This window comes from Triturus cristatus, chromosome 1_2 (genome assembly GCF_964204655.1).
Source record: "Triturus cristatus chromosome 1_2, aTriCri1.1, whole genome shotgun sequence".
Classification (NCBI taxonomy): Eukaryota; Metazoa; Chordata; class Amphibia; order Caudata; family Salamandridae; genus Triturus; species Triturus cristatus.
In genome coordinates this window covers 1,085,286,094-1,085,308,828 of record NC_140580.1, presented here as the reverse complement: position 1 = coordinate 1,085,308,828, position 22,735 = coordinate 1,085,286,094, and the positions used below count along the sequence as shown (strand labels likewise).

The 22,735-nt window shown below is 44.6% G+C and overlaps 1 protein-coding gene across 1 annotated transcript in view; it reads left to right on the top strand.

Moving 5' to 3' along the window:
• Window positions 1–6,920: 6,920 nt before the first annotated feature.
• LOC146868713 (solute carrier family 53 member 1-like) overlaps window positions 6,921–22,735 on the top strand; it is a 401,652-nt gene continuing 385,837 nt past the window's right edge. Inside the window, exon 1 of the mRNA XM_085624148.1 lies at window positions 6,921–6,989. Coding sequence (XP_085480274.1) covers window positions 6,921–6,989 — 69 coding nt within the window. The remainder of the gene's footprint in view (window positions 6,990–22,735) is intronic.

The window sequence follows — 22,735 nt, the reverse complement described above, 5'->3', positions numbered from 1 at the left end:
TGTCTGAAGTGGGACTCTAAGGGCCATATGTATCAACACATTTCCCCATAGACACAGAATGGGCAAAACCCTTTGATACATCTGGCCCTAAATCTTTTTTAAATGGAGTTCCAGACTTTCACCAGGGGCAATCCATTTGGTGTATCCGACCTGGTCTCTATTGCGGTCAGCCTGAAACCACGCCTCGGTCCCAGTCTACTGCTCCCATAGACTATCATGGGCGCTTAGCGCTTTTTGCCACTATTTTTACACATCTCAGGTTCCCCTTATTGGATTTTTGTTGTTGTGGTGTCAGAGGGTGAGCTCAGTTTAATTTAGTGACTTTGGTGTTCACCCTAAGAAGTAAGGCCGAGATTTACAAAAAAGTCATTGAACGCAGCGCAGCAGCCAAAAATGCTGCACTGCGTTGCAAGTGACACGGAGGAAGCAGGAGAGTGCCATATTCACAGATATATGGCTCTCTCCTCTTCCTAGCGCCGGCGCAGATTTTAGCTGCAATGTGCCAGGGACACACCTTAGCACCATAGCGCTAGGGTGCATGTCAGAGTCTACCATAGGTTTTGTACTGGAAGGTTGCCCTTCCAGTGCAAAATACTATAGGTAGACACAATTTAAAACTTTTCCTACTTTGCATGTGAGCTGTACAGTGCAGTACGCATGCAAAGGCAGAAGAGAAAGGAGAAATAAAAACATTTCTCCTCTAGGTAGCTCTACCTTTTAAATGATGTTAACGTTTGGTGCTAAACCCCGTCCACTATTTTTTATAGATAGGGTTTTGCATCAATAGGCATGGTGGTAGCATGAGAACATCCAGTACCACCCTTGTAACGCCCCTTGGCGCTAAGTAACACAAAGCAGTGCTATGCGCTGCTTTGCGTTACTTTCAGGCTACTTTCCAGCACAAAACAAGTTTTGCACTCAAAAGTAAATTAGGAAAATAACATTTTGTGCTGGTTAGTGTTACGTTTGTGATGGTAACACAGTGCAAAATGTTAGTAAATCTACCCTTAATTGTCCTTAGTCCTTGAGGTGGGTAACAGCCCACCCAAATAATACTCCACTTTTTACAGGATGACGAGAAGGATCCAGAACCCTTGAAATAAGGAGAACTTAATATTTTTCTAAGATCTGAGTTTTATACAAAATATCCAGTAGTGACAAAAAATGCAGTTGTTACATAGTTTTTGTAGAATGCTTGTATATCAATATGTGTTTCAAGGCGCTAGCTGAATTGGTAACATAGTAACCAAATTCTAGTATGAATACAAATTTTAGAACATCTGACTCTTTAGCTGTTTTTGGAGTCCATGACAGGACAAAGCGGGCCAAACAGAGAAGGCCTTTGCACTACTATTGAAAACGAAGGGCCTTATTTACAAGAAATGACACATTGCTGCACCAAGGCAGCGATGTGTCCCAATTTCTTGGGCCTGCATCGAAAAACCTTATGATACCATGGATGCACTATATTTACAATACTGAGCTCCATGGTGAAAGGTCCCAAGGATGCGTTCGAAATTGGGACTCATCCATGGGTAGGATGACCATGGCATTAAGCCCCAAAGTGGGGCATTTCTGCAGTGGGTCATAAGACTGACGCAACTACGGCAATGCGTCAGAAATCAGAGGCGATGCATCATTTATGACTGACACACGTAGCCTCATGTATGGGGTCCAATGTGATAGAGTGTGAAAAGGTGAAAAACTCCCCTTGCACTCTATCACATTGGATCTGGATGGCACGCATACAAGTGGGCATAGTATGTGAAAGTACAATGTGAGTGTATACAAGTCTGTGATGGTGTATGATGTGATATTTTCAGTGTTACCTACCTTATGCGTGCACTTACCTGTCGAGGGGATGTGACTTCATTACAGATTAAACTGTTTCAAGTCACTTTAGCTGGTCAGATGCCTATGCCACAACGAATGCGTCATTCCTACGCCTGGATTTTAGAAGCATAGGGATTTTGACACATCTCAAGTTGAGCGGCACACTTCCCGAAGATGCGTCACTTTTGCAAAATGTCATAAATAACCCTGCATCAGTTTTATGGGGGATTTTAGGTGGGAACGCCTACCTTGCATTTATCAAATCTAACACAGCGCAACCAATTCCGACAAAGGGAAAATTCATCGCTGGCCGATGAAAAGTGACGCATCTGGCTAGATGCATCACTTTGTAAATATGAAGCAAAGAAAGCGCCGCTGCTAAAAAGAAAATGGCGCAGCAGCGGCGGCACAAGCTCCCTGTTAATATGCCCCGAGGAATCTTGAGCAAGACTTCAGAGATTTTTCTGCCACAAGGTGTGTGTGTTGCCAGAAATGGTATAATGGACGTCGTTTAAAGCACATCCCAGCTGCTATCGGTGACCGGCTCAGAGAGTATAAAAGGGGGTGATCATGTGAAATCTGTGCACTCCAGGTAACATCTGCGATGCCACATTTAGATGAGCCTAAGTCCCCCAACGAAGCACTTGGACACTGTGCCAGATTATCTAAGGGTTTGCACTAGCACTTGTGCGACTTAAAGTGCAGTGAGGCTTTGCAAAGCACTGCGAACAGCAGCAATGGATCCATTCCAGGTGCAAAAGCTATTTTGTGCTAAACGGTGACTACATACTACACTGCGCCTAACCCACTTTGTCCCATCGTCCTGCTAATGTATGCATGAAGTTATATCTGAGGCATTCCAGTGCACAAACCTTGGGCCTTATTTATGAGGCCTTGTGTCAGTTTTGGGCTGCTGTTGCGTCACTTTTTGCGATGCAATAGTGACGTAAAACATGCCCCCTGTTGCGTCCTATTTACAAAGTGACGCATCTAAGCAGATGTGTCACTTTGTAAATCCCTGCCCCACATTATACCTGTGCCAGGCATAATGTATGCAGGAGGAGGCGGTCCCACGCAAGTTAGCCTCGTAGAAGTGACGCAGTGAAATCTATGAGATTTCATTGCGTCACTTCTAGGACGCCATTGCGTCAATATCTTACGCCTGCTTCACAGCAGGCGTAAGACTGACGCGGGCCCTTTTACATGGGGCTTGCCTCATGTGAAAGGACACATTGCTGGGGTAGCGTCACTTTTGTGACACACTCCAGCAAAGCGTCATTTTTGCACCTACAGATACGTCAGAAATATTGCCGTATCTGTAATGCCTTGCAAAATGATGAGTCATACTGTAAATATGACGCATCCAGCATGTCGCAAGGAGGGCACAATGAAAAGTGACGCATCGCTGTTTTCACGCAGTGATGCGTCACTTTTCATAAATGAGGCCCCTTGAGTTTTGGTGTAGAGCCGGATTTACTAAAATAGCCTGATAAGGTTTTGCTGCAAACCCTAATCCCAAAGAACAGCAGGCATAATCCAGGGGTGCAGAGGTTTCTAGCCTCATATACCTACTTGTCATATGTGTGGTTCCCCAAATCACACATCCTTTGTGCTGATGTCTGCACCTACAAGGTTGTACTGTATGGTGTAATTCCAGTTAATGTCTACGGTAGGCAGTGTAGACTCTTTTCCAGCAATTGAGGAAGGCTATGTGTGACGTATAACACCTACATGTAGCACGAGCCCTGCCGATGACGTAAATGCAGGTGACTTTTACTAAACCTGGTGCTGCCCTGTTTTTCTGTCTGTTGCAATTTACAATTTTTCATGGAGCACTCGCTGCATGAAGGGTAGTAAATCTGTGTCTTAGTTACAATTAACTTTCAAATTCGAATCTAAACTCAAGCAGGGTAAACACGGCTTTAAATCTGCCCCAGGCGTAAGGCACAGAAGGAGTTTAAAACAACTTTAAACTGATGAAATCACTTTGAAGTTGTAAAATATATTGGCCTAGTACTTGGTATACTTAAGATTTTTTTTTTTTTTTACTTTCAAAAGTTTCTAAAATAAACAACAGTCAGCCTGGCGGCCCCTCGTGGTAGGAGGGAAGAGTTTCCGCTCAGGGCAGCTGCTTGGCAGGTGTGTGTTCACTTATTACCTGCGGCTTGAAGTCCCATCCTACGGGATTCGCAGCACATTGTTGCCGAGAGTCAGATGCGTTTGCTTACTCTCCAGATCAGTTCTAAAGGAACCCCAGTGAGAAGCAAAACAGAGTGTGGGAATATTTAGGGTACAAGAGTCCCCACTAAAAATACACCAACAACTGAACCCTTCTACCCTCATACCTATCACAAAATCAAGAGAATCCTAGTAATTGACCCTAATGAACAATGCTCTTCCGGGTCCCTCAGTATGGTCCTCAGGGGTGGGGTTCTTTCTTTGGATTAGATGATATCTGTATTTATGTTGTTATTATGAAATAATATAATTGCGGGACCTTTTATACTGCTATCTGTGAGGAGCAAAAGGCATGATTTTTACAATACTCTAACAATTGTATTTGACATTGTACATTAGAATCCATTACTAGGATTCTATTGAACATTTAGTGATACCTATGGGCATAAACTAGTTCAGTTGTGTTCTACAGGAAACCCATATCAGTAGGAAGCAAATAAATCATCCTGTTCATTCTGTGCTCAGAGCCCCTTGCTTCTTAGGCTCCTCCTCCCCCTGTGACAGTTTCCTGTGGCAGGATATCCCGCCCTTCATGGAAATCGTCAACGCAGACCAGATGAGCTACTTATACTTCACCTTGCGTGCTGCCGGGCTACCTCAGGAAGCTTTATGGACTCCCAGGTAAAGGATTTACCCTCTACATGTCAGGTGATTATTTTGAGTCTCTGAGAGATCTACATTCTGCTTCTTCCCAAGTTCTTAATCTCTGCCACTGTTTAGGAAATGCTCTAATTTCTGGTGGGCAGAGAAGCCCTATCTGGAATGGGATGCAGCTGCACCATTGACCCGGAGAAGCTTCCATCTTCCCAACCCCACCTCCTGCTGTACCCTGGACTCCCTGAAAAGGCCAGTTGTTACATCCTGCATAGACTTTATAAGACTGTCACTTACATCATTGATATAGATTAATTTGGATGTGCAGTACTATTACTATGATTGCGTTGCAAGTCTGTTTATAAATATTGACTCTTCCAGCACCACTAACCCATGTAAGCCTTTTCAGTTTGGTATCCACTAACCCTAAAGTGAAACAAAAGGCCCTTCTTGGAGGTCACCTGGCTCACATGGTTGTAAACCTCTTGGTTTGCATGTTGTGGGCAGCACTTAATTTGAGCCGGTGGTTTCTGGTGCTTGGCACTGGCCCTCAATTATCAACACCAGCACTTATGACAAGCTGGCACATGGTGGCACTGTTTGCTCAATTTAAAGATGAGCACAACAATAGTTGTTTATTAATTTAATATGCATTAAAAATGACTAATACCTACCACCAAAGCCATACTTATGGCTTTGAGGCCTGGAATAGTTCGAACCGTCACACTTTGTAGGCGTTTGATGGTCATTAGTTGTGTTGGCACTATCAGTGGCATCGCTGACAGGCCAATGGGTGGTGCAAGCTGCGGTGGCCTCCTGACGAGGGACCTGGCTCCTATTATTTACAGCACTGGTTGTGGGACTTGAGCTACAACAATCAAACCTCTGGCCAGTTCCGCCTTCCTATTCCTACTACGCCAACCGGTCTCTCACACGCAGCAGAAGTGTGTAGGACTTAGAAGTGCAGGCACACTCCACTTGAAGTCCAGCAGCCTTTATGAGCAATGCTGGTGCGACCCAATGATAAACATAGAGGCCCTGTGCAGAAGTGCTTGCATTGTTCGTCAGAAGTGCAGAAACCATACAAAGAGGTGGTGTTGAGTTCACCAGGACGGTATAGCTGCCCTAGTAAGAAGTGCCGGCACTGTCTGATTAAATGTAGAGCAGCAGTTTTGACAAGTGTTCATACCGCCCCAAAAAAGGTATACCGACCCTAATGAGAACATCTAATGCAGCCCTGTAATCATAGCGGGCCTGCTGGCAGCTCTAATGCTGGCCCATTAGAAGTGCTAGCCCACCTCCACTAAAAGTGTAGCATCCCGGGGAGAAGTGTGTGTACTCTCCAATTAACAACACTCTGCTACTCTCTCACTAGCAGCTTAGCCTTTCGAGAAGGGCCGGTGGGATCAGCTTAGATGCCTCTCTGTGTAGGCGTAGCAGTCTTGATAGACTTGTTCATGCACTTTCCTCAAAGATATGGCGGGCTTGCTCAAAAGTGCTAATGCTCGACTTTTAAAAGTGCAGCAGCCCTGCTGGAGCGTGCTGATGCTGTCCAAATATACCTACATCAGTGCTGTTTACAGGTGCCAAAGGTAGGGCCTCGCTGGAAAGATGTGAAAGTATTGTTTCACCAAAGCTCAGTCCTTGTAGTGCTGCCCTTTAAAAGCGCTACATTTCTGGAGAGAAGAGTTGGACTCACTAAATGTATCGCAGCCGTGGAAAGAAGGGCCAGTACTCTCTTGCTAACAGTTTAAGAGCCGAGCTCAGAAATGCTAATTGTGCCCAACAAACGTGTAAAATAGTCCGTGAAAAAGGTAGGTGCTGTTTCACTAAAAGCGTAGCAGCCCTCCTGGGAAGCGCCCTTTCCCTCCGTCAATGCATAAAGGCTCGTAAACGTTCGGGTAGCTGTCCTGATGCACCTGTGAGCATGGGAAGTACCTGGGCAGCGTGGCTGTGTGTGAGCTGGTAGGGTGCTGCTTGGCTGCGGCTGGCCCCTGTCCATGGTGCTGAAACTGCTCTGAGGGGCTCCTCTGCGTCGAACAACCTGTTGAGAGATCAGCAGGGTTTGCAACGCTGCCTCCGGGGGTGGGTGTATGGGCTCTACCTCACGGGTGAATGGAGGGAGAGAGAGAGAGGGGTGGAGGACGGACACAGCCCATGCCACACCCCCTCGCTGCCACCCCTTCACCAACCACATGCAGGACACCTGTCCCTCCTGCCGCTCTGTCACACCAGAAGCCCCGGGAGGAACGGCGATGAAGTTTGCAGAGCACCTGGCAGTTCACCTCACCCCTGAGTGGAGGAAGCAGTACATCTGTTATGAGGTAACCAGAGTGGGGCACGGCTGGTGACGGTGAGGGCGTGCGCAGGTGTGAAAATGGAAATGCCCAATTTGTATAAAGTGCGCTGTACCGTTCCGAGGCGGAAGCCAGGTTGTGCACTGACCGAGGCACTGGGGGAAACGGATTTGCCCAGGATCACACAGTCATGGCTGAGTGGGAAAGCAGGTATTTGAGCAAATGCTCTGCATTTTTAGGAAACATTGATTTTCCCTTTTGCCCCACGCCGGCAAACATATATGCGCACAATTTATGATGTTGCAACACGTGGTTTATGTTTAGATTTCATTCTGAGATTAAAATAATGTTCACGCTACTTTTCTGCTTAGCAAACAAACGAACACATTTTCAGATAACTTTTGCGGGTGGGGGAGAGTGGGGAGTACTTTTGAAAGCGGGGATCAGCAAGTTAATGCGCATTATTTCATTAGCTGTGTGTTAAATGGACTGTCGATAGCAGCTGCATTTCATATTGACAGAAATACGTCTCGCCAGTGGATTAGTGGCTGCACTCTCTTCCCAGAGAAGCACTGGGAAGATTGGAAGCATCTGAGTGTGCCAGCCTGAAAAGTAACTGACTCTGCTCCTGCCCGACCTACCTCTGGGAGGCAGAACAGTGCTACTAACTGCATTTCGTGTCTTTGTGCAACATTGCTCCCTCGTCTGCCACTTTTGTAGACTCACATTGACTTTTATATCCTCATTATTCTGATGAGATTGTTTTACATTTTCTTCACGAAATCATATTTTCTGACCCCATTATCCATGTTTGTTTTTTCTCAAATATTTTTAAATAATTTAATTTCCTTTCTTTTTTTAAACTAAATTTGTTTGGGAATCTTATTATTTTGCTTCGTTTTATGTCGTTTTGGTGATGTTAAAATTATTGACACATATTTGTCTCTGTAGAAAAGACTGCTTCTTAGTGTTATTGCTACCTTGAGCTAAGCTTATTTGTTTTGCACTGAAACTGTGATTTACCTAACAGGGCACTGGGGGGGAAATTCACAAGGACTTATCTCTGATTTATCTCCATCTTAACGCCTCAAAAGTGGAGATATATTTAACACCCCATTCACAAGCAGGTGCAAACTGCAGACAACACCAGTATTCCAGCGATAACTGCCCCAAAATTTATCTCCACTGTGGACACCACCAACTAACCCTAATGAGATGCAGAGTAGGCGTTCCCGTGCAAAAACACACGAAAAAACCACACCACCACTTTCACAACGAACTGCCAGATCTGTGAAGCGAACCAGAAACAGGCGATAAGCCGCGGTAGCACCAAGGATTTAACACTTGCCTTTTGCTGGTGCTAAGTAGGACGACTACCCACAGCATGAAAGGGAGTCTAGCCAAGAGCCACACCTGAAGACCCACAGATGCCGTGGAGACAAAGATCATGCAGCTCTGACACCCATGAGGGCCACAACACCCACAGCCACCACCCCCAGCCCACCCACCCCAGGACATACACATACCGTGCACGACACAAGAGCCACAAAAAGCGCATGATGACGCACATTGCCAAAAGAAAAACACATGTGTGGCCAGAAGAACGAGAAACAGTCACACAGCACTGAAGTAACAACCAAAAACTTTATTAAAATACAACACAAAACACCAATGCGGAACACTCCTGTCGGGTCCGTCAGGGACAATCTCGATGTCACAGCCTGGAAAATAAAGCACAAATTCAGGATGTGTGTCATGCGCACATCAAAGGAGCGAGACACAGAGAAACTGAGAAGGAAAGAAAGTCAGAGAGAGAAAGAGAGGGAAGGAAAGGAAGGGAGGGAGAGTGAGAGAGAGAGAGAGAGAGGGAAGGGAGAGAGAGAGAGGGAGAGAGAAGGAAGGGAGAGAGAGTGAGAGAGAGAAGGAAAGGAAGGGAGAGAGAGAGAAAGAGAGAGAAGGAAAGGAAAGGAAGGGAGAGAGAGAGAGAGGGGGAAGGGAGAGAGAGTGAGAGAGAAGGAAAGGAAAGGAAGGGAGAGAGAGAGAGAGAGAGAGAGAAGGGAGAGAGAGTGAGAGAGAAGGAAAGGAAGGAAGAGAGAGAGAGACACCGCCGCCCCTGTGCACCCAGGCCCCACTATTCACCTGCTGCCACCGGTGTGTCCGCCAGTGGGCACACCACGTGCCCGTGCAAGCGCCAGGCCCCGGTCCCGCCACCATGGCATGGCCCACATCATGCAGACCCGCCCCGCGGCCCAGCAGGTCCCTCACATGACTCTGAGTTATCAATGGCGAAGACAACATCAGTGCACACGTCATCATCGCAGGCTGCACACCCGCTCAGCTATTTCGGTGCCACTAACCCTGTGCAACGCCAGTCAGCGCCACGTGGTGGTAGGCCCATGATGGCCACAAGGCTTCAGGTGCCACTAACCCTATGCAACGCCAGTCAGCACCACGTGGTGGTAGGCCCGTGATGGCCGCAAGGCTTCGGGTGCCACTGACCCTGTGCGCAACAACTCATGGGCCCTTTATGATTGAGAACCGCGGAGCGTCCGTCATCCAGTCACCACCGGCAGAGGGAAATGTGACGTTGTCGGCCCCTTATATTTGCGGGGTCACATGGCCTGTGCCGGGCGGGTGTGGTGTGTGTGCAAACCTGCCCTCAGGGAGTGGCCGTGACATGCTGACAACTAGACCAATGACCTGCACACCACCAGCAAGTACGCCTGCGACAGGTAGCTATGTGGGTCCCCCCTCGGAGCGTAAGCGGAGTGGTCTGGTCTGGCGTACGCCGGACCAGCGCAGGGCTTGCAACAATGACTTGGGGGCTCTGGGCGTGGTTCAGTCCATGTCCGGACAAGGAAGTGACTAATGCGTGTGTCCCTGTTGTAGTGTCCACGGCACCCGGAACACAATAGGCAATGTAGCACACTGTGACTGGCATCCCACTAGATGAGCATCATTGACATAAGGGGAATCACTGTCCCTACATTCATCCACACATTCATACATGAATGATGAAAGACATGACACAGCAGTGCATTGCTGGATGTTTATTTCACATCCAGTGTAGTTTTGCAGCTGGAGCGGTACAGGGACATGCCAAGCACACTTCACAATATGGGCTTGTGGAGGGCCAGCCAGAGTCCATCCGGGGATGACAAGTACTGGGGAAGAGGAAAGGTACAGTCCGCAGTCTGGTCACCGTGTCATTGGTCATCAAACACGATATGGCAGTCCATGTCGCGGTCCAAGGTGAGTGCAGCGGAGTGTATCGGGGATCAGTGGAAGGTCATGGGGCCATGTGCGGCACCAAGCAGAAACAGGCCAGGTGGTGGAAATGAATGCTAGTGCCGCCTTCTGAACTCAAACCCATCATGACCTTGGATGAGTGCTCTGCCCCACCTGTGGGTGTTGCAGTAAGGGCTGCGGCACTGTGTGCCACTGACACATCAGGTGCCGGAGTGAAAACGCCTGCCGCACTGTGAGGCACTGACACACCAGGGGGCAGAGATGTGGATGGTGTGGGGGCAGCAGCATTCATCAGCGCCACACCTTGTGGCAGCAATGCCATGATGAGGATCTAAAGGGCATGGTAGATCCTAGGTACATCTCGCTGATGTGCAGTGGTGGCTGCCATCCTTTCCGCCTTCATCTGCACCATGTCCTCCATGAGCCTCCGCATGTGTGCCAGCTCACGGCTGGGATCGCTGGAGCCACTCTGAGCGGACAGCTGTTCTACTCTCCGCATCATGACTCCAGCGGTCAGTCAGGGCTCGTTGGAGAACATGGTGTGGACATAGACACCCAAGGATGGCATCCAGTTTGGCAGCCATGAGTTCGAACCCCACCCGCACCTGCTCAGCCGTCTCCCTCTAGCCCTCCAGCACACGGCGTTGGAAGGCCATGTGTTTTTCTTGGGGGTCTTGGGAGACTGCCGAGGCTGTGGGTGCCTCCTGCTGGGAGGTTTGGGTAGTGGGTGGGGTCTCCTCGATGCAGCTGGGCTGCCCTGATCCTGGAGGTGAGTTGCGGATTATGTCAATGATGTCTTGGCAGGCTTGGGTGCCGAGGCTAGGCGGTGTCCTCCTCGTCATCAGTGAAGAGTGGCTGGGACTGCTCTGCAGGAGGTGTTGATGGTGCCCCTGCAATGTGTAGGGGAGATGGTGTATTACAATGTGTCCACATGTATGTAGTCGCATGGTACATGTTGACATTCAGACAGCATGGCATCGTACATTGTGATAGTCTGTGGATAACGGCAATGACCCAGAGTCATTGTGGGTGTGCACTGTGCTCTGCTTGATTGTGCATGTGTGCCATTGTGGCCATCTCCACCCATCCCCCCAGTACCTGGTGGTCACTCACCCTGTTGCGGTTGTGTTGTGTCCTGTCAAGCAATGTCCGGTCCCCCGACTCCGGCCACAGTCTCCACACTGATGACTGTCGACACCAGCTCCTCCATGTCATCCAGCACAAGCTGTGGCACTGGGCTCCCACCTCCAGTCTGCATTGCTGCCTTCTGGTTGACTGCGAGTTTCTCCTTGGTCTTGCGCTTGATGTCAATCCATCGCCTCTTGACCTCATCCATTGACCTCTTGTGCTCTCCGACGGCATTCACCTTGTCCACGATGTCCCGCCATATTCAATTTTTGGTGCCCAATGACACGTTGGAGGTGACTAACAGTTGTTGATGGTGTTCCATCACCTCCGTGACTAGGATCCTGTTTTCCTGCGGACTGAAGTTTGTCTTCCTCTTCTTCTTGTCCTTGCCCTTCCCTGTCCCAGAGGTCCCAGGCTGGTTGTCCGGGGTGCTTGTGGGGTTGCGCTCGTCCTCTGTGCCTGCTCCGGCTGCCTCCATGGTGACTGGGTGTTGGTCAATTTGTGTTTGTGTGATTTTTTTACTTTTATAGTGATTTTTCCCACCTGCCATGTGTGTATTGCAGGCCTGGCGCTGCTTATTGCTGATTTCCTCATCGCGCTTTGATCCAACGCATGTTTTTCCGCATTGTGGTTTGTGTTTTTATCTCTGTCGAGGTGGTTGTATCCCGGACATTGGCCGCAGTTTCGGAAGACTATTGCATGGTACCGTCTTGTTGTGAATTCCACGTTGACACGGGGTTATTTTCTCGCGATAGGCTGCGATGTGTAAAGTTGCGTTAGCATTTTTTGATGATGTTTAGCACACATTCTTGTGAATATGGGTTTCTAGTCTGGGGGTAGCCTTTACACAACTAATTGCCGGGTAAAAATCTAGACATGGTCAAATTTGAATACAGCTGACAAAATTACTAAATTCCCAAATTTAGCATTATGCCACATTCACTCAATTTCTCATAATTACCTAATAGTAGATTTTATTAAACTCATTTTAGGTGAGCTGTGCCTTGTGTAAAAAAGTCAAGATACTAGCGGGAGACTCGCTTGCACAGAAAATGTGCCATTGATAGACATTTTCTGCATGAACCAGCCTGCTGACGTTATCTTGTGTTTTTTATGCAAGTTTTCCAACCCTTAGAAAAAATCGTGTGAGATACGGGCAAACCACATTTTGCTACGAAAGTGTAATTTTGTGACATTTTCATGGAATTTCCAAACATTTTGCAAGAAAAATATTATGCATTACCACACACCCATAGAAGAGAGCCCATGATAACTCACAACATCAGGAAAGTAGTGTCCTCCGAGATACAATTGGGCTGTGTGGAAAGCGTTTTGCGTTCCATTCATAAATCTCTATATGGGTGCTATGAGGCCACATTCACAGGAAGCCTCATTTTAACATTGCCGAGCACTGTGTCATCACTTACAAAGCAACTACTGTGAATATCAAATAATATAATGTAACAATCTGAATACTCAAATTTAGTTTGTTGTGCAGCCACCATCTTCCAGGCACCGCACACCAAACTTTTTTGTTTTTCATAAACAAACTCCCAGCGTGGAAATTTGTTTTTGGAGCACAAAAACCAAGACCTCTATGCCCTGTAAATTTTCTCCCTGGGTTTGGGGGGTAATTACTTTCTTTTTCAGTTCAGTACCAATGGGTGTTTCCTGGCCATGAAAGACAGAAAAATGACTACTCTGCTCTCAATAGGGTGGGTGGTATGATGTCCTTACTCCGACAAGCCCTACTCCATCAGCTTGCTGGAGTGATCTTTCCGACGGTGGAGTGAGCATTGTCGCAAAGTAAGGAAAAATAATGGTTTGCCCAACTCTAAACAGAGCAGATAGACCAGGCTTTGGCAGACAGGGTACTCCGCCTCATTTGAAACAAAGTATGTTCAGGGAGCTGAATAGAGGAAAAGAGTTAGAGAAGAAAAAGTTGAAAGCGATGACACTCGCTCGATCAGTAATATATCTGTTTCTTCACAGAGCAGTACAGCATCAAATATTACTGTACCTGAGACCCCTTTAAGGGAAGGTGCCTCCTCCTTCCAAAAGGAGCTTGCCAAGTTGCGCATAAGCAACAGAAAAAAGATCAGGCAAGACCAGGAGGGGAGGGAGGATGTTGAAGGGGAGGTACAAAAGGAGGGACTCCAGACAATGCAAATGTGGGGGCGAGTCGCAAATAGGTGTAAATAATATGGTATGTGATGACTCTCAATGTAGAGATCTTGCCACTGATGGTCATGATTTGGAGATTGTAAATATATCCAATAAAATCCTTAATGATGATGAAGTCAGACTATTAAACATGGGTCTTGATTTTTGGCCCACACAAAGACGGGATTTGACCAATACACATGTGGATTTGTACAAGTTCACTAGAGCATTGAAACTTAAACTATTTTTCCAATAGACCTATGGACAAATTAGACAATGCCATGACGCCATGACAAATGACATAGGAACACATACCATCGCTGATGTCCGTAATATGATATCCCTTCATTACTAAAGGAGTTTAATATCTCACAGGATCCCAACATAGACAGCGGACTTCGACCTAGATCTAAATTTGTACCTACCAGCTCCTACCACCATAACATTGACACCTTTTACAATAGGGTTTCTGATGACCTTTACAATCTTGAGACCCCAAATACGTTTGCACCCAGTATCCGCCATAACATCACGCATGCTGATAGACAGGCCCTCGTGAGACTTAGGGATGCTCTTACTATTGTCATAGGAGCGGCCGACAAAGGCGGAAACGTTGTTATTATGAATCATCATGATTATATGCTAGAAATCAATCGACAACTTAGAAGTGAGCTCTGTAATAGAGAAGTTTTGTGCAATACAATTCACAATTTGACCAATTTGATTAATGCAAGGTTAAGCGAATGGAAGGACTCCCGCTTACTGACTGATAACGAATACAGATACCTGGGGGTGAACTGTCCAACTTTTCCATGTATATACATTTTACCTAAAATTCACAAGGGTGGACAGTTCCCCCAGACAGGTCGATCATTTCGGGGGTCGGATCACCCACTGAAAAATTATCTGAATTTGTCGACATGACGTTACAAAAACATGTTCTTAATTTACCCTCTTATGTAAGAGACAGTAAAGACATTCTTGCAAAATGTAGGGACTTCCAATGGTCTGATGAGCTCATGTTTGTTACTTTTGATGTAGAAAGCCTTTATACCTGTATTGACAAGAAATTTGGTATGATGGCTGTGCAATCCTTTCTGGACAGGGAGGACGCAAAACTATTTGATTACAATGTAATGATAACCAAAATGATTGATATCATTTTGACTAATAATTTCTTTCTTTTTGACAACCGCTGGTTCCAGCAAATACAAGAAACCGTGATGGGTTCCAGGTTTGCTCCCTCTGATGCCTGCCTCTTTATGGGGTGGTATGAGAGCATGCCTGGGGCAAGAGTGCCTCTTCCTGGACAAATTTTATTGTGTTCTAGGGGAGGTACATAGACAATATCATCTGTCTTTGGTCAGGCTCTGAGGAACAGTTGCAGCATTACTTTACTTCTTTAAACGAAAACATCTTCAATGTAAAACTCACAATATCTTGGCATAGGGAGAGAATTAATTTCCTTGACATTCAATTCTACATAAAACATGGGATGATACAGAGCACCTTGTACAGAAAAGAAACTGCGTGCAATGCGTGTGTTACATGCCCAAAGCGCTCATGCTAGCTCTGTTATTAATAATATTCCCTTTGGGGAGATGACGCGCGTAAGGCATAATTGTAGTGAGGATGCCACCTTCCAGTCTCACATAAAAGACACTAAACAAAGATTCCTCAAGCGAGGGTACGATTGTAGGATTCTAGAAAAAGCAGAATCCAGAATGATCCAGCTAAAAAGGGAAGACACGCTCATGATGACACGCTCATGAACAAACCTAAAGCAAGGAGGGATATGAGGACCAACAACCAACTTAGGTTTGTGACACAATATACCATGCTTAGCAGCAAGGTGTTTAACATCTTCAGGAAACATTGGCATCTTCTCTCACTGAAATTCCTGACCTAAAAAGCTGTATCAAGAACAGGCCAGCTATCACATACAGGAGGGGTATGTCACTTAGGAACTCCTTATGCCCCAGTTATGTCACTGCATCTGGGAGTGGGGATACCTGGATACCATCAAAACCGAAAGGTTTTTATGTTTGTGGATCGTGTAATGTCTGTCCAATGGGAAAAAAACAAGATGAAGAATTTTCTGTCCAATTCACCAATAGAATATATGATTGATCATTTTGTAAATTGCAACACTACTTATGTAGTATATGTGCTGGGTTGCAAGTGTCGAACAATATACATGGGCAGCACGATTCGCTGCCTTAAATATCGTATACAAGAGCACCGCAGGGCGATGAGGAACAGGGATGACAGATACCCCATGACAGTCCATTGCCATAGCGAACACCCTGATGATGTGACACTCTGGTTTCATGGTATCGGCCATATCCCCATGTCCAAAAGAGGAGGGAACAGGGAATTCCTATTAAGGCGTACTGAGGCGAAATGGATATGCCGACTTAGGGCCACCTCTTCAGGACATAATACTGATAATGAATTACATTACTTTTGGTGAATCAGGAATTGAAAATATCAGGTTATAGGGGTAGTTTGATCTAAGGTCAATGAGTGTAAGACATAGTATTGATATTAGATCACATTTACGTGTCTAAACCACTATGATAATGTGGGTGACAATAATATTCTAGAGTTGAATGAGACACCCAGTGTGATGCCACTCAGCACCATTAATCCAGTTTGAATGTTTGCAGTTCCGTTTTGGTGCGACATTGACAGGGAAGAGATTGGAAGACTATGATTTGAAATATTATACTGATGAAGTTGTCCAATGAAACTATTCGAGTTGTTAATAGACGGAATTCAGAATATGCTACTTAGATTTTAGCAAGCAAATCTCAAACATGATGAAAAGAAAGTGATTTGAAATGTACTGTTTCTGTTTTTTATGTTTTTTAATATATTTCCTATGTACTTCTCTACGCACCTACGTTATCTTTTCCCCCCTGCTGTGTTGTCCGTATAAGATAACTATACTTTGGAAAGGACATATCTCCACTTCAAGATAGCCACCAAATATATGTACCAGCATAAGATATGTAGATGGGGCTGTGGAAGAATTGTGCCCCTATCAGTGGCATGTGTCTTTTAGTGAATACGTTATGTATACAGCGTCTGGACTTATTTTCTTATTTAATTGTAGAAGAATTGAGTTACAACATTTACCACATGTTGTTCCCAATATATTTGAACGTAATATTGGTTAACTGTATTGATTGGGAATACGAGTAATTTGTATTCAATATTATGACACGCTATGGTGCCATGTCAGTTTCTGAAGGCTTATACCCATTACTTATATGTCGGTCTCATTCTCAATGCATATTTAGTCTTATTTACTTTGGACAACATAAGATGGAGGCTGGAACCACTAGTGCTTCACAGCACGGCCGGTGTGTCCGGACTACTCTGACGTCATGACGCATTTACTTCATGCTGCAAGCTCATTATAATGCGGAATCGAAATGGCGCATATTCTCGCATCCCAGTACTACACTGAACCATGCGCGCTGACAGACAGTCTTATTAAGGTAAGATGATTGGCAGTTTCTCTGCCGGGTGTTAGACCTTGACAATTTCGAAAGCTTTTGTGAGGCTTAGGCTTCCGTTCTGCCGTGATTTTCCGTTTAAATTTTAATCTTTATTCTAATTTCAAAGTTGCAAGTGTTCTTTGTAGGTGTCGCCGCAATGTTTGATTATTGTCACGTTTGGACAGGGTTTATGGTATACATATAGATCACTAGTCACTTTACGATATCCTTATACGGGTGCTACTTTTGGTATGAGGCAGTTTACACTTTAGATATAAACAAGGTGTATACATATATTTTGATGCAGTTTGATCGTTTACTATGAAGGCATACTGGGTTGCCTGTTAGGATGTCCCTTATTGAGACCTGGGGCTATTCAATCGCATTATGCTTATTATGATTATTCTTTTATTTTATAGCTTATTGATTGTTTTTTGTTTACAACTTCATACAAGCGTTGGGGTTTGAAATCTTATGTTATAAATAATTCTGCTATTAGCATGTTACTTATGTGGATATCAGGCATAATGCAATTTGACTGTAACACTGAAGGATTACCAACTCACCTGACTTGTGTTTATTTACGAACCCACACCAACAACAGTGTGACTGTGATACAAAAGCATTGAATTCACATGAGGAAAAATATGAGGACTTCCAAATCGTTACCTGTTAGAATTATCACAATGCACTGTGGGACTTGTATTTTTAAGATCCAGTCATGTGACTATTCTTTTATAAGCACGCACTACGCACTTTGCCAAATAATTTACTTCCATCTGTGAGCAAGGCTAGAATGCCGAAACGTCAGGAAATGGAAGCATGCTGTGCTGTGAAACGCCTGAATAAAAGCCTCTCTTTCCAGCATTGGGCCTCATTTTGCTGTTATCCTTGGTGGTATTTTGACGGGCTGACTCCGAGCTCGTTGTTCCGAGGCCGCCCTGAGGGGTCAGAGGCTCCGGTATCGGGGAATGCGGTGTCTGTATATATATATATATATATATATATATATATATATATATATATATTCACTGAAAAAACCATAGGTTTCACACATGTTATAGTTAGCGGAAATTTTACTGATAAAAAACCAATGAAATTCCCCCGTTATAGTTAGTGCAGGCAACTATAACTCACGCGACCGCAATCCTCTGCTGATGCTAATACTGTATTTAGACACTTATTTACCCATGTCTTCTTCCATACATTTTTAGCTATACATATATTACAAATATTTTCTTTTCATAAAGACACATATGTCATCAGCAGAAGATTGCGGTCGCGTGAGTTATAGTTGCCTGCACTAACTATAACGGGGGAATTTCATTGGTTTTTTATCAGTAAAATTTCCGCTAACTATAACATGTGTGAAACCTATGGTTTTTTCAGTGAATTTGCAAGGTTTTTTAAATGCTAATTCCTAACTATAACGTGTGTGAAACCTATGGTTTTTTCAGTGAATTTGTATGGTTTTTTAAATGCTAAGTTACTTTACGCCATTCGTGGCGTGCGCGCCCACTTAACGCAGTTTGTTCCGTGCGCGCACGGTGCGCTTCGCGCACCGCGCGCCCACTTTACGCAGTTAGTGCCGTGCACGCACGGTGGGCACGCGGTGCGCTACGCGCACCGCGTGCCCACGTTTCGCTAGATGGGCCATGTACGCACGATGCGCTTCGCGCATCGTGCGCACATGGAGGACATATGATGCACTTCGTTTTTAAAGGTAATATTTTAATTTTTCGCAGTGGTTATAAGCCATGCACAAATGGTGCCCTTCGGGCACCATTTGCACACGGGGTGGAGAGAGTGTGGATAATTTTTTTTTTAAATATTTTTTTTTTTAATCTTTTCGTTTTTTACATATGTCATAAGCCATGCACAATTGGTGAGCTTCGTTCACCAACTGCACACGGGGTGGGGTTAGTGTGGATATTTTTTTTTTTTTTATATTTTTTTACCGTACGCGTACGGTAAGCGTAATCGGCGAAATTAGCGAAAAAATAAAAATTCCGTTTTTGGCCTTGGGGGATCTTTGGGGACTCCCTGTACGTGGCTATGTGTGTGGGAGCTGTCAAAACAGCCCCTTTAAATGTTTTTGTGCTTTGTTTGTTAATCATCTCTCTCAGTGCGAGAGAGAAAATGGCGGCCGCCGCTTCCTGGTTTCGGCCGATTCGAATGTTTACTAAGATCTAAGAGCCAATCATAATCGCGCTCGCGCACGCCACCGTACGCGTACGGTAAGCGTACCGTAAGCGCACCGTAAGCTGGCTCAGATATATATATTGATTTAAAGGCTATTTTCTCAGAATCTACTGAACAGATTTACACCAAACCTACAAAAGGCACTTCCTTGACCTGAGGACTACCTCTCTGCCAAATTTCTAGTAATTCCGTTCAGCCGTTCGGGCTGTAGCCCTGTCTAAAGGTCCTATGGAAAAATGCATGGGAAAAACGTGTTTTGGGACCCCCCTTTTATCTCAGCCCCCGCTTGACGAATCCCCCCGAGACTTTCAGGGTAGGAGCGGAGCGTAGCGCCCCACCTATTTTGAAAAATTCGCGAGGATTCGTCGACCGGCGCCAAAGTTATTCAAAATAGAATGTTGCGGATTTCCTATGGAAACGTGGTCCTAACTATAACTACCTACTGGCGACCGCCAGTAGGTAATATATATATATATATATCCAAAGACCGCTGGTGCAACAGGAAGACGAAATGCATCGGAATCCAAATTCACAGGCGGACACGGACCTTTGTTAAAGTGCTGAGTTTATTCGGTTAGGTTGTCGTCATAACGTTTCGGCTCAGCAGAGCCTTGATCACATATATATATATATATACACATACATACACACATTTTTGTTTTATAACAGGATTTTGGATTTTACTTCAATCGTACCTGTATTGTGGGGTACCGGCTACTACATAGTATACACTATTGGAAATATTTCCTCCCTTTTGAATAATACGGTGAGACTTGATCGGGAATTAATGTTTTGAATAAGGGCTAATGAAGCCCAATGGTGACTTTTGAGATATTATATATCTTTCTTCATATTTGGAAATTGAAATATTGTTCCTTTGGCCACTGTTCGGTTATCTGATCCGGAACCACTTTCCAATCAATAGGGTATGATATCCCTTATGTTGCAAACCAAGGTGAGTTTGCAATATGCCTCTGACCATATTATTTATTTTCTTGGGGAGGTGTTGACTTCTCACGTAGCCTTTCTTACTGTCCCTGTTTCGCATACGGTATTTCATTGCTATCGTCGTATTTCTATCGATTGTTCAATTGTATCCTTAAATGAGGCTGTCTTCGTATGTTCTTGGGATATTTTTATCACAGGATATTATTATTTGTTTTCTATTTTTGGACTAGACTTGGGCGTTATAGGCAGGTTCTATTAAGAAATTTCTTCTCACTTTTCTAACTGTTTCTCCTTTCCTTTTTCATTTACTATAATAAACTTTCATATAAGAAATCTTACATATAAAGAATTGTTTGTGAAAACCCTTTTAGGAGAGATTCTCTTGGGAGATACATATATTCCTTGTAAAATTGTATTTGTGCTTAAATGTATAACTTTGTTGTTATGGTGAAATGTTCGATATATGTTAGTGAATATGTCGTTGTTCATATTTATATGTTTCCTTTATGCGTCATCATTATAAATATTATATGTGTTATACATGTTGTGAAATGTTTTTAATGTAAGATTTTTATTGTCCTGTGTTATGTATTGACTTAAGTTATGTTATATGTATGTTTCAGCCCTGATGAAGTTCCGTCACTGGAACGAAACGAGTTGGCTGAAGGCCATTTTAAGATTTTGAATTACAATAAAGAAGAGAATTGGACTCATTTCGATGGTTGGGACTCTTTCTCTGGTGCACCTTCCTTTTCGTAAAAAATTAACTTTCTGGAAGTCAGAAGAGCCCAACTGCGGCAGGCTCTGGAAAAGATTGCACAGAATATACATTTTTTCAAAACTGTGTTTGAGGTGCTGAGCCGTGGTCAGCCGCTGTTTGGTTTACATTTGTGTTTAAGCATAGATTTGGACCCTGATGTCAGGGTTTACACACTATATGGCAATTTTTTAAATATTTTTTTTATTTATTGAGCAGAATTATAACAGAGAAAGCAAACAATTCACAATAAATATAGTTGCTAATACCGTATAAAATGTATATACTTCTTCTTGACTTATGCCTGGAATCGATCATTTCCCTCAACTTTGTCCTATACAGGTGCGAACCCCGCGCCTATACAAAATGCAGATAATAAAGTGCAGTGCAGAGCAGCTTTGACATGATCAGGCTATAAGGTTCAACTTTCTAAAGGCACACATCTCCCGCCTGTCCAAAATACAGAAACTAAAGTGCGGTGCATAGCAACTTTGACATAATTAGGTCATTCATTTCATCATCACAGATAAAATCCATTAAGTAACACTTTGAGTCCTCTTTCCTTAATAGTCCATATATCTTTTCATCCTTTTCTAAGGTAGTAAGCCTTGTGAAAAAAACGAGAGTTGACCATCCCGCCTCAGTCTAAAGTGCTATACATTTTACTTTCTGCTTTATCCATGAATTTCCAAACTGCTGAGAATCTTTTAATAGCCCCTACACTTTTTGCATAAGCTTCCCCAAAAATGTTGGTATGTAACATTTTTTTATACCAATTTAAGTAGGCTGGAACTTAACTTGTCCTATTCTGAAGGATCAAGGACCGTGCTATTAAGGAGGAAATCGCAATAAATGCTTTCTCCCCTTTGGAGATTGTAAATTGATACTTGTATAGCGCACTACTCACCCGCAAGGGTCTCAAGGCGCTTGTACGAATACCGCTGTGGAACCCATCCTGGCTTTCTCTGTGAGGCGTCCACTCCTGGGCACCCCCAAGGTGGAGGCCAGGCATCCTTAGCATTGTGAGGGCCGTTGTGGAGATTAAGCAAGCTATTGCCCAGAGTTGCAGAGTGGGACTCCATGATTGGAATGGCACCGAGGCGAGAATTATCAGGTCCGTGGAATTTTTTAGCCCAAGACCCGCCAAGGCGGGGAATTGAACCCTGGTCCCAGGCTAGACCTCTGCATCAGGGTCTGCCGCTCTAATCATTGAGCCACACTTCTCCACTTCTCCACAGATTGGAGCATTTGAGCTCTGCCTTCAATCCCAAACAAAGCTATCTCTGCCCCCGGTTTTAAAAATTTCTCTGTAAGCCCTCATTGAGGGCGGAAAACACTTTCTCCCAGAACTGGGTTAAACGCAGGCAAGTTAAAAAAACATGCACCCAATCCCCGACCCATTTAATGGCAACGAAAGCACTTGTTCTCTATTTCTGGATACATCTTATGTAAGACTCTTGATGTATAGTAAGACATCCAGCGGGATAAGAGTGCCATTTGTTTAAAATTTGCTGCTCTTAGTGCTTTATTGCCATGCGACGAAATCTCCTGCCACTCTACTTCTGAAAAAGTGCACTATGTTTCTTGGGAGATTTTGTCTAAAAAACCTATTACTAAAGAGCTTTCCCTTTGATTCCGTAAAAGTCTGTACCAGTTTCCAACCCCCCTTAGCTTAGCTCTATAAAGGGCTGTTGATAGGGGCGCCGGGGCAGAGTTTAATGGAGAGCAACATTTTTTCATAAATTAGGTAATCTGAGAGAATCCTAAAAATAACGGCTTACACGTGTTTCCCACCTAGCCTGGATCTCATGCCATTTTAG